The sequence below is a fragment of the Chenopodium quinoa genome, unplaced genomic scaffold (assembly GCF_001683475.1).
Source record: "Chenopodium quinoa cultivar QQ74 unplaced genomic scaffold, ASM168347v1, whole genome shotgun sequence".
NCBI lineage: Eukaryota > Viridiplantae > Streptophyta > Magnoliopsida > Caryophyllales > Amaranthaceae > Chenopodium > Chenopodium quinoa.
Genome location: NW_018745523.1, coordinates 133,177 through 145,628, shown reverse-complemented (window position 1 = coordinate 145,628; position 12,452 = coordinate 133,177). Strand labels below are relative to the sequence as shown.

Sequence of the window (12,452 nt, the reverse complement as noted above, 5' to 3'; positions counted from 1 at the left end):
TTTTAATTGTATAATTTGGATATGCATTTAAAAAACTGAACAACAAAGGGTAGAATAACAAAAAAAAAAAAAAAAAAAACTTTGTTGGACCCAAAATGACGTCATATAGAAGACTTTGGACAATTTGGTGGGAATATTTAGCTTGTTTGGTTAACATCGTAAAATGGGGAAATTGAAAATTTATGAACATTGATAAAATGTATAATTATTTAGTTGACACAAAAAAACAAAAATGGAGGAAGTAGGTATCCAAGGTAATTTCAAAGTTTCCACAAACATGGGAAGTAAATTACCTATCCCTCCTTAGTAAACCAAAATTATGAGAATTTCAATTTCCCTTTTTGACAACCAGACGCACTTAATAAATTTTTCCTTTTTGACAACCAAACACACTTAAGAATTTCATAGGAATTTCATTAAGGAATTTATTTCTCATAAAATAATAATTTTATATGGGGATTAAATTCTCATATCAAACAAACAATACTTTGATATTTTTGAAAATAGTATATGGTAAAATTGAAAAAAAAAACTGTTGAAAATAGTAGATGGACAAGGTAATTATTACTAAAAAAAATCCATTAAAAAAATAAAATAAAAAATAACATTGGAATGTAGAGGTTTATGAATCAGTTGGGCCTCGGGGCATTAGGGTTTATACAGATCCCAAATTTCATCTATATAATTCGACGCCGTTTTTCACTATCAACACCCACCCATCCCATCTTCCTCCCTCTTCTTTCTATCTCGCATCTAAACTGCTAATTATTAACAGCAACTTCTACAATTTTCCCCATTTTATTGTTATTTATATAATCTTCTCAAAACCAAAAACCCATCTTTGATTTTCAGGTATCTTCTTAATCATCAAATCAGTCAGTTGTTTTTTTTTTTTTTTTTTTTTTTTTTTTTTTTTTTTTTGATTTTGATTTTGATTCAAAAAATTGTGATTTAGGGTAAAAATTTGGCACATTTCAGACACGGGTATTAGTTAAAGTTCAATAATTATTTACCTTTTGCACGGTGCCAATACTTATGCTATTCATCACGATTGGAGGGAATTTCTTTTATTTTTCTCTATAATTTCCCTTCAAATTTAAACTAGCTATATTAATCTTGTTTTTTATTTCATTTACTAATTTCAAAAATTCCCAGAGAATTAATTAATTGTATTTTTTTATGAATGAAATTGCTTGAAGAAAGATTAATTGCACGGCTCCTTCAAAGAGTCAGCAGCATATGCCAGTTTAATGGTAAATTGACTGCCGCTTGGAGCCAATATAAAAGCTAGTCAAATTTTTGTTATTTGCTTGAAATTATACTATTGTTTCATGCTTCAATTATTTGCCTAAATTTGCCACATTTAAATCAATTTTGCCTCAATTATTGTAATTTAGAATTTGTTAGAAGTGTTAAATTTGGATGTATTGATGGGTATAATAAGGACATTATTGCCTCTAAAGAGTAGCCTTATGAATGAATTAAGGTTTCATATTGGTTTAGTTAAGGGGCATAAATTAATTTGGGTCAAATGTTATATTTGATCCTTATTATGCCAAGGCCTTTTTGAGGGGACTATTGATTGTCCTCCAAGCAGCCTTGGACATTTACTTAAATGTCCGAGCTCGTCTTTGTTTTTTGTTGTCGAAGATGTTTACATAGCCTTCGAATAACGAAGTGGTTGATCAAGAACCATTTGGTTCAGACAGAGGCTTAGATTAAAATTGGGATAATATCCCTCGAATCGAATGAATCATTTTATGATAAGGAATGTGTTGATTGCCTCATTCCTTTCACCTTGATGTCTTCGGACATTTGTTAAAAGTATTTGGTAGTTGTCTATTGAGTAATCTTTTGTTAATTGTACATCAGTGATGAGCCCTTAACATGTAAGATGGTCCGACTATGTGTCGGATCTTCGATGCAATACTCTTGTTAACGCTTGGCTTCTGAGATAAATATTAACTTTAAACAAATTGAAGTTCTGTTTGATGAACTTTAAACATGAAAAAGATTGAATTTTGAGTTTGGAGGAGAGGGATAATTATGTCTGATTACTGTGAAATATCAGATGTTTTTATTCCCTTTGACATTAGCTTCTTCTCCGAAAAAGATAGATGCAGGATTTAATGCTTGTACACCATTCTTTGTGGTTAGCAAGTTTGGCTTTTCTGTGACATGTTTTCTGCTAATGTTGTGTTTAACTTGATGTTTAGTTTGTTAGGTCTTTTTTTAAGGTGCAGGATCAAGGCTGGTTCTTGTTTACTATGATGCTGAGAAAGTACAGGCGAAAGTCTTTTAGTTATAAGTACTTTTACAGTTGTAATAAGTTTTGTTATGGTTGTACTTGTACTAGTTGATGCTTGTACTAAACTAATTGGAAATGAAATAAAATTAGAACATTTTTGCTATTAGATGTTTTTGCAGCAATATTTTTGGATTTTTTTGAAATTACTTGTACCTAGATATTGAATCTATGTAACAGGTTTAATTATAAGAAATTATTGTGTATCATTGTATATAGTTGATTGGATTAAGCAGTGAAATTTGCTGAAACTCATGAGGCCAGTTGTATATGTTCATTAGGTTAATTGCACACACAATTGAAGATAACCTACAGTACGAGGCTTTGTTCAAACAACTAAAACTCATGGAAGTAAGATTTTTTTAGTAAATACTGTCTTAAAATAACCAGTACTCCTTGGGAGGAGAACGGAGGATCACATGACTGTGGCGCTCGGGTGTTTGAGTATTGGACTTCTGTGTATATAACTGTATATGATGATCGTAAACTCTGGAATAGGACTTAGGAGCCTCATGGCTGTGTGTTAGCTACCATGGAGTACGAGATTGTTTCATATTTGGTGTCACTTACGGTCTAGTCTAGGTGTGCTATGGATCCAAGGCCTTTTGCAGTCATGTACTTATCTTTTCACGATTCTGTTTAACTGTGGTGCAGGCTTGAAAATGTTATGGGGCTGTAAATTGTAGCCTTCAGTTAAGTTTCCAAAGGGCTAATTTGAACTTAGTGAATCAAAGCCGTTTGTTTACGAACCAGCTTTGGACATCCCTCATATGCTGCATACAGCATACTTGTGAACCATTAACTTTCAAAGGGTTTGAAGAGACCTTTCGACACCATCCAATGCTCTTGCTAGTACCAAATCTCTTGGTAGAGAGCCTTAGGTGACCATAAGACAGTGCCATAACCTTGCTCACTTCGGTTTCAATGACAATCTTTGGGAGGGTCTTAAAACTTTAAAAGGCATGAGTAATAGCTTTCAAAGATGGATTCTCCAACTCTCCAAGGGCTCAAAGTAACTAAGAATATAAGATGGATTGTGAATGGATCGTTTTTATTAACATTTGTCATGAATTATAATTTCTCCATTCTTTATTAATGTTTTTTTTAGATAGAACAAGAACGATCATGACGAAAAAAATTTACGAAAAATAAATATTGCACTTATAACTTCTAAATTAGGGAAATGTAGTGATTAATAGACATCTGAGGAAGTATGATGATATACAGCATTGTATAGCACCCAACATTAATACGAGTAGAGGTTTTTTCGTTTTGGCGTAAGCATGATTTGATCACGTCAAAACTAAAAATCAAAAGCTTAAATACTTATAACTTCTAGGAGAGCCCAAGATTAACAGTAGTAGCTTGAATAACTGTAATCAGATTAGCCAAAGTAGAGGGTGCCTTAATAGTAGCTTTTAAAAAAACTAAAAATTGATGGGGTGAGAGAGGCTCGAACTCTCGACCTCAGGATCACTCAACTTAGCTATGAGACCTACGCGCTAGCCAACTGCGCCACCACCCCTTTTGGTGTTGATTTCTTAGTTTTAAGCATTATATAGAAATCAGTTTCCATTATATCAATTTATTGCTGAAACTCTTATTCATTACAATTCTACTGTATCTCTCCTTTATATCACCACATATGCATCTCTACTACATTAACGAAGCTAATATACCTTATTAGCCAAAGAGATTTATAAAAAGTCGTGATTTTATCAATGCGGGGATTCATATTATTTCGGACTTTTGGTCAATCCCTCTCAAAAATACGAAAAAAAATAATGTAAAAAAAAACTCGACTTGATTTTAGTTCAAGAATATCTGGTTAATAACATTCACAAGGGACTGTACATCACTGTTTCTAAAAGAGCTCGTAATGAGCAATAAGCAAGAGTGTAGTCGTATAGATTTAACATGTGCATGATACATTCGCGTGTGTAATACTAATAGGCATCATCTTGACCTGAGCTACAAAAATAACATGAACTACAAGTCTACGACTATTCAAAGTTTGTTAGTCTTCAATGTATCCCTTAAAGATCTTGGAACAGTAGAGGCTTCATTAAGCATTTCAAAATTGCATTTGAATCAATAGCCAAGCCAGGAAAAATGCCAAACAATACTGCATCAAAATTGCTTGTACAGATGTCAAATGAGTTTTACTGGGTTTGACAAGCAGAATGCAAAGGTGGATCACACTGCCATGTTTGAAAAATCTCTACTAAGAACATAACAATCATAAATAAAATCCTAGGAGTATGATCTTAAAAGCAACAAGAAGAATCAAAAGGGCATTCTCCAGTGTTACCACCGTCTTGACTGTTAAGTCTCAGCTCTTCTTCTGAGTAAATAGCAAGTCTGTCATTTGTTCTCCTTCTAGGCTTGGAGTCAGGGTTCAAAGCTTCATTTTCTTTTAGGCTTCTCTTCATCTTTTTCTTTATTTTCTTCGATTTTTCATTTGTGTTGCTAGTTCTTTCAGCCTTTTCTTGCTCAGCCTTCTTCCTCTTTCGGCTTGCAAAGATAGTATCAATTTCGTCGGCCTTTTAAAGACCAGCAGATGGTTTTTCTTGTTGAGCATCAAGTTCTTTTGGAGCATTGGAGGCCTTTGAAGACTTCTTTTTAGGCACTCACTTTCGTCGGCCTTTTTTGAGTTAGCAGATAGTTTTACTAGTTGAGTATCAGGTTCTTCTTTTGGAGTATTGGACGCCTTTGAAGACTTCTTTTTAGGCATTTTCTATAGGCAGTATGCAGTAGATTATCAATCAACTATCCTGAAATTCCACAGGTATTAAATGCAGAATGGTAAACAGAAACCATAGTATTGCAATGCAATAGATGATGATACATCATACAACATTTAGGAGCTAAAATTTCATCCGGAGAAAAAAAGAGGGGTTAGGAATGGTGTCTCTGATGCAACAAGTGTATTCACTAGAGTGAAAGGGCAGTCAAGCTCATTTTTTGACACTACGAAGGACAATTTCTCAGCCCCCTCCTTGCCTACCAACAATTGCATCAGCTATACAAATAAATCACACCAGCTAATTGTTCTTAACTAGTAATCTAGCATACACAACCAAAATACAATATACAAAAGGTATAGACAACAGGTACAACTAAAGTTCGAGAGATCATAAATACATGTCGGTGTAGAGTTCAGATATTGCTCTGAAGCTCTTGGAAACAAAAGAAGCTAATACAGGGAAGCAAAGTGAGCGAGCACGCAATGATCAAATGCTAAGGTTTCTAACAACTTGACTACAATATACCTTAACGATATGTTTGGAACGAAGTCATAAATAATGGGAATGGAAATGAATTTGTGGTTTGTGGTATTCAATGGCAAAAATACTTTGTGTTATTTCAATTTCAGACTTTAACCCATATGACACAAATCCAACAAATCTGCCTCAAAAATTCAAAAGCTTTTTCCATACCTGTATATAAACATTAAGGTCTTGCTTGGATTGAAGGTAATATATTAAGGGGTAATAAAAGTCAAACTTGAAAAAACATAAGTAATTAGAGGTGGTATTGTAGGAGGCATGGTGTTTACAAATGAAATAAAGTAATTGTGCCATGAGGAAAAGAGAGAGATGGAGGAATTATTACCCTCGTAATGAGGGTAATAGACTAATAGTTACCCACCCTCCCCCCAAGGTAAATATTACCACCAAAATGAGGGCATTAGTTCCTCTTTCTTCACCTCATACCACACCGTCATTACATAATTTTCCTTACAATTACACCATCACTATCTCCTCCTTCCCTATTTTCACTTTCATTTTGCTTAGTTTGACTTTTATTATCCTAGTAATACATCTCCCCCAATCCAAGCATGCCTTAAGAGTGATTCATTAGGGGAAGTATAATTACGAGCCAAGCCCGATCGACTCGAGCTCAATAGGATTTAAGCAGGCTCAATTCGAGATACCTCAAATTTCAAGCTCAGCACGATAATCAATAAGATTTTTAGTTCAGTTCGTGGACTCGATTAGGGTCGAAATATGCAACACATTAGCAGGTTTAATTTGAATAAAGTATCAAATTAGGCTAAAAATATCACATGAACCCTAATTGACAATGCAGACAATTAAATTAATGATAGTGTGAAAAAAAACCTAGAATATGGAAAATCATCTTACCTCAGAAGCCGCTTTAATGGAGGCGAGAAAGCTCAGAAGCCGCTTCAATGGGGAATTCAAAGTACGACAGTACACTTCAATGGAGGAGAGAGAGAGTGTGTGACAGAGAAATGCACCGTATGATATTATGAGGGAAAATATAAGTGAAAGGCCGAAGCCTCAAACCGAGGAAATATCAAAACAGGGAAAAACTGAGGTTTTTTTTTTTTTTTTTTTTTTTTTTTTTTTTTTTTGAAAGGAGGTTATTTTTACTTGTAACATATAGACTTTTATACTATTTAATTTAATTTAATTTATATACGGTACTTTACTTTGACTAGTTTTTAACTTTTGATGGGAAAAAATTTATTCTCACTTGAGATTTTGTAATATTCGTCTCGATTTATACCTCAAAAATTATGTCGATGCATAACCTTGTTGGGTCAAAAAAAGTTCACCAGAAGCCAAATTTGAAAATTATAATACACGAATTCGGACCAATTTCGGAGGTTTCGCGATCTGATGTCGAAAAATCACGGAATCATAGGGGGATACATCCCAGGGTCATATAATGTGGTTTTGAACCATATACAATCGTTACTCAGTCACATAAAGGCATGTGGTGGTCTTTTGCCAATGAAATGACAAGTACAGTAAAATAGTTATGCTGACGGTTTAAGTGAATGGTTCCAACTAGTCGTATAGCCTCTCGAAATATCGTGGGATCAATGGAAAGTACCATGACCATTTTTCTTTTTGGGTTAAAAAAGTCGGAAAAAAAAAATTCAAAACTGAAGGTTATAAATTATACCTAGTAATACACTTTTGGACGAGGTTTCCGGAATCGCTGGTGAAAAAACAAAGAAATGTAGGGGAATATCTTAGGATTATATAATGTAGTTTGGAATCTGATGAGTTAATTAAGGGAGGAATATTTACAGGTAAAGTGGATGGTTCCAACTTTCAAATGGTCTCCTAGGATATTGTTAGGTCCATGGGAAGAGCCCCAACCACTTTTTCCTTCCGTTGTTTGTAACCATATTTGAGCACTGGTCGGTTATGTAAAGGCTCGTGGTGGCCTTGAGTTAATGAAAGGGGATGTAGGTTCTAAACGGGCAAATTGACAATTTAAAGACAGAATGGACAGTTCCAACCACACAAATGGACTCCCGTGGTGTCTTGGCATCTATGGGAAGCACCCGGACTTGTTACATTTTCGATTTCACAAAAGTGAAAAATGGTAAAAAAAAATTAAAGGCTATATCCACGGTTTTAGGCAATTTTGGAAAATTCGGCCAAAATTGAAGTGAGTGCGTGAAATGTCCCTTGAGTTCATATGAGTTAGGTTTGAACTATAAGAATCATACCAATTTGTTTATGAAATCTAAAGAAAGAGTTTGGTTCAACTATGTAGTTGTTTTGGAATTTTGTAGTATTGGTAGTGAAAAGCAGTAAGAGATGGTTCCAATATCATTCATCGGTGTTGTTGATAATTTCCAAATTTAAGACTATAACACTCCATAATGGTATTAATATAAAATAAATAGATCGAGGAAGTATAAATTTGGAAGTTTGTGACAAAAATTCATGAGTCAATTAGATTTCTAATAATACTACCTCCGTTTCTGAAAGTTCGACTCACTTATTATTCATGTGGTCAAAATAAAATAATTTTGACCAAATTTTATGAGCTATACAATATAAATAAATTAGCATGTGAGATCTTATAAGAATTCCCTTATTGTAAATAATCTATATATCAACTTTTTACAATTTTCACTTATACATAGCCGGAGTTATTCATGGTCAAAGTTGTTCATTGGAGACCGCACAATTGCAAAGTGAGTCGAACTTTTAGGAACGGAGAAAGTACATAATAATAATTCTTAATCTTTCTATTTTAATTTTCTTTTATGCAGCCTTAAGGAGTTAAGGGTCATTATTCTAAAATGTTTGGAGGAAGTAAAACTTATGTATCTATTTCAAACAAAAAGCTTATCTTAAATTAGTTTTCATTGTACAAGTATACATAATGCTTCATACTCTATATGAAGTTTAATTGAGATAGTCTCATACAAGATTTTGAAATTATCCGATTTAGTAAACTCATATTAGGTAAAATGTGGGTTTTCAAGATGTAAATGCATAAATTTTGGCGCCGTAATTTGTGGGTAGATGAGGACAAATATTTAGGAAGGGAGGGGTGTGGATAGATTAGAGTTGGAATATATAATCACTCCTTCATACACAATAGAGAGATACATTGAGAAGAGATGAAATATAGATAAATATAATGTTGTTAAAGATTCTTTTTAATCAAGATAATGAGAAGTTAAAAATTATGTAACCTTTCTATTTAGAGTTGTACAGAGTAGTATTAATCACATGTGCCTTAATATAGATTAATTAAAAGATAAAAAAGAAAATGCTGGCTTTTGTTGGCAAATTTATTTGTCTTTATATTATTTCGAAATTTCTAGCTACAATTCAATCCAATAAATAGCCAAATATAGTGCACTATTTCCATATATTTATTCTCCACATCTTCCACCCCAAATTTCTCTTTGATCCTCCATCAACAAATTTTTGCCTCAAAAAGGGTTCTACATTTTATCAACACAAGTAGTTGAAAACATTCTTTTAACTAAAGAACCATTTCAAAGGGGAAGGGGGATTGGCCATAACTCTCCGTAATTTTGGCCTTTCCCCAACGAAACGAAGGTGATTTTGCAAGGTGAAACATGACATCCATCCTTAGTAACTTGTGTTGTGGTTGTATATGTGGATCATACGATGATGACGACGATTCCTTCCACGCAAATGGAAATGTGCAACATATTCTCACGCTTGAAGCTTGGGAGGAGACGTTGAACCTAAAAGGCAAGATTATTATAGCATGTTTTAAGGCGTCATGGTGTGGACCTTGTAGGGTAATTGCACCCTTCTATGGTGACTTGTCTCGAAAATATGCTTCTTCCTTGTTCGTTAGCATTGATGTCGACGATGTACCTGATCTAAGTGATGCATTCAATATTCAAGCCACACCAGTTTTTTTCTTTTTTATGGATAGACAGGAGCTTGATATGATGGTTGGTTCAAATAAAGCAGACTTACAAAAGAAGGTAGCTTCTGTTATAGAGTTGTATGGTCAAGAATTTTAACATATCATGTATATCACTCTGTAATTTCACCTATACTTAATGTTATGGTAGTCAACAATGCCTTACTAACTGCAATAACATTTTGGGATTTTTTGCTCCATTAGCTTGTTTATTATGTAATTTTGGTAAATTTATCAAGCGAGGCTGATGCATTATGCATATATCACTTATTCATTATAAACATGTGCATAAGCACAAGGCAAAAGCATGGCTGTATGCCTGTATTATGCGATCATTAAGTTATGCATATATCACTTATTCATTATAAACATGTGCATAAGCACAAGGCATAAGGCATGGCTGTATGCCTGTATTATGCGATCATTAATTTCATGCTTCGTACTCACTTAGAGGCTCCATTTCATAATACACTTTCCCTAAGAGGCTCCTACAGGTTACTTTTAATCATTTTCTTAGTAACTGTAAAAAGCGAACTATCTATTAAACTGAAACGAGTATTAAATAAACCCTACTTAGCAGCATAGGGCAACCTTCATTAAATTGTGGAACAACATTTATAGTTTAGGAAGGGGCGGAAGGGGAGTGGTTGTTTAGATATATTGAGCTCAAGTAGGGTAACCATCTAACCAATATCGAGATTTGTAACCAGAAAACACAAGTTGACAAGGTTTCCAGTCTGCAAGAAAATAGACAAGAATTAACAAATAAATAACTGTTCCTTTGTTCAATTAGCAGAATCTACACTACAAGCACTACTTGACATTATATGAGCAAGCTCGGTAACAAACACACCCCTCCGCAAATGTTTACTTCCTCTCCTATCATAGATGGAACCAAGCAAGAACTGAGCTGATCAAAGGAAAATGTATGTCTACAGCATTATCACCATCCTATAATACCTGCCAAAGCAAATATAAGTGAAGAGCGTGAAAAACAGATTATGAAGATTAATCAAGGCAGATAATCAATGCAAGGTACAATTAAATGCATCTTTTTCCTTCTTTGGCAGGAACAGGTGGAGTTTCTTACTCAGAAGCCAGAACAGGTAGCTTAACAGCCCAAATAAAGGGGAATTTTACTAAAGGCATAAGAAAATGAGATTAACAACGCTGGGGGCAAAGAGAATTGAGAATCCAATACAGCACATGTACATACAAAGGGCTCTAAACAATTATGAAAAGAGAACTAGAGAAACTTAGTGAAATGAATTGAACCTGTCCAGATAGACATAAATATCCAAAAAAAAATTTGGGTAAATATTTATTTGTGTGGTTAAACAAATGACACCACGCAACGCAAACAAACAGATTTCTTGCAAAGGAAATCAAGCTGACTTTGCATCATAGGCAAATGGCCAAGATAGGTGCACCAATACACCTTCATCTAATAAGAACTCAAACATCAGCACATTAAAACTATGAAGAGGAAGGGGGAAGGAAAGGATGGGTCAGTGGTACTGAATCTCGATATGAGTAAAGCGTATGATAGAGTGGAGTGGTGCTTTTTGAAGAAGGTTATGCAAAAAATGGGATCCCCCGCAATCTTGGATTGATCGTATCATGAAATGTCTGGCTAGCGTGTCTTTCTCTTTTAAGTATAATGGTGGCATATCTGGATCGTTGGTTCCTACCCGTGATCTTCGACAAGGTGATCCTACATCCCCCTATTTATTCTTAATTTGTGCTGATGCTTTCTCTACTTTGCTAGCAATAGCGGCAAATGAGAATTTTATTCATAGTGCTCGAATTTCTAGGGGGCCCCTTAGAATTTCCCATTTATTTTTTGCAGATGATAGTATTCTTTTTGCAAAAGCTACATTGAATGAATGCTCTAAAATTGCTGACATTATTAGTGTGTATGAAAAAGCATCCGGTCAGAGTGTCAATCTCAGTAAAACTGAGGTAGCTTTTAGCAAATGTGTGTCTGCAAATCGACGAAGGGAAATCACTGCCACTCTTGGGGTTAGGGAGGTGGATAGGCATGAAAAATACCTTGGCTTGCCCACGATAATTGAAAGGTCAAAGAAGGCGATTTTTGCTAGTTTGAAAGAGAGGATTTGGAAGAAATAATTACAAGGGTGGAAGGAGAAATTGTTGTCTCGTGTGGGTAAAGAGGTTCTTATAAAAGCTGTGGCTCAAGCAATTCCCACTTACATGATGAGTATTTTAGGATCCTCGATGGCCTTATTGATGAGATTCACTCAATTTTGGCTAAGTTTTGGTGGGGTTCGAAGGGGTCGGAGAGGAAGATGTATTGGCAAAAATGTGAGTCTCTTTGCCTTTCGAAGTCAATGGGGGGGAATGGGGTTCCGGGATTGAGAAATTTTAACCAAGCTCTACTTGCTAATTAAACAAGGGTGGAGGCTTTGCAATAATCCGTGCTCTCTTTTTCATGGTTTGTTTAAGGCAAAATACTTCAAAAACTCGGACTTTTTAGAGGCGGCTAAGGGCCATGACCCTAGTTATAGTTGGCGGAGTATTTGGGGTGCTAAAGCTCTTCTCCTTGATGGGTTAAAGTGGAGGGAGGGAAATGGTGCATCAATTAGAGTATGGGATGACATTTGGCTTATTGGTGAGAGCTCATACCTGCTTCCGACTCCCAAACCGCACAGCAATTTGGACCTTCGTGTGTGTGATTTGATTGATATGGAGCATGGTTGTTGGGATAGGGGGTACTGGATGCGGCGTTTAATGATGATGACAAACTTGCGGTTTTAAATGTTCCTATTTTTCAGAGTTTGCCTTGTGACAACCATTATTGGTGGCCCAATCCGAATGGTATTTATTCTGTTCAAAGTGGATATTGGCTCGGTAGGCTGGGTGTGTTAAGGGCGTGGGAGCTGACTCATGGTACGGGTGAATAGGATGCGTGGAAGGTCATTTGGAACTTGGATAGATG

General features: G+C 35.0%; 1 protein-coding gene, 1 long non-coding RNA gene and 1 other non-coding gene across 3 annotated transcripts; 1 reads left to right on the top strand and 2 right to left on the bottom strand.

The window, feature by feature from the left end:
* Positions 1 to 3,743: 3,743 nt before the first annotated feature.
* TRNAM-CAU lies at positions 3,744 to 3,830 on the bottom strand. Its single transcript is given in 2 exon segments — positions 3,744 to 3,779; positions 3,793 to 3,830. It is a non-coding gene; the product is annotated as a tRNA-Met (tRNA).
* Positions 3,831 to 4,418: 588 nt separating this feature from the next.
* LOC110715559 lies at positions 4,419 to 7,036 on the bottom strand. Its single transcript, XR_002510319.1, has 2 exons — positions 6,454 to 7,036; positions 4,419 to 5,079 (listed from the first exon to the last, which is right to left on the bottom strand). It is a non-coding gene; the product is annotated as an uncharacterized LOC110715559 (long non-coding RNA).
* A 2,137-nt stretch (positions 7,037 to 9,173) lies between these two features.
* LOC110715412 lies at positions 9,174 to 11,623 on the top strand. The gene is made up of 3 exons (XM_021893994.1): positions 9,174 to 9,554; positions 10,564 to 10,599; positions 11,150 to 11,623. Exons 1-3 carry the CDS (start codon positions 9,174 to 9,176, stop codon positions 11,621 to 11,623), a joined length of 891 nt encoding a protein of 296 aa, XP_021749686.1.
* Positions 11,624 to 12,452: the final 829 nt, after the last annotated feature.

What these genes read in the sequence shown, in the direction of transcription:
- LOC110715412 (XM_021893994.1), top strand. Translation starts at nt 9,174, where the DNA reads ATGACATCCATCCTTAGTAACTTGTGTTGTGGTTGTATATGTGGATCA. An exon ending in AAGCAGACTTACAAAAGAAG is followed by an intron (nt 9,555 to 10,563) that starts GTAGCTTCTGTT and finishes CTTCTTTGGCAG; the next exon opens with GAACAGGTGGAGTTTCTTAC. An exon ending in TTACTCAGAAGCCAGAACAG is followed by an intron (nt 10,600 to 11,149) that starts GTAGCTTAACAG and finishes TTCTCTTTTAAG; the next exon opens with TATAATGGTGGCATATCTGG.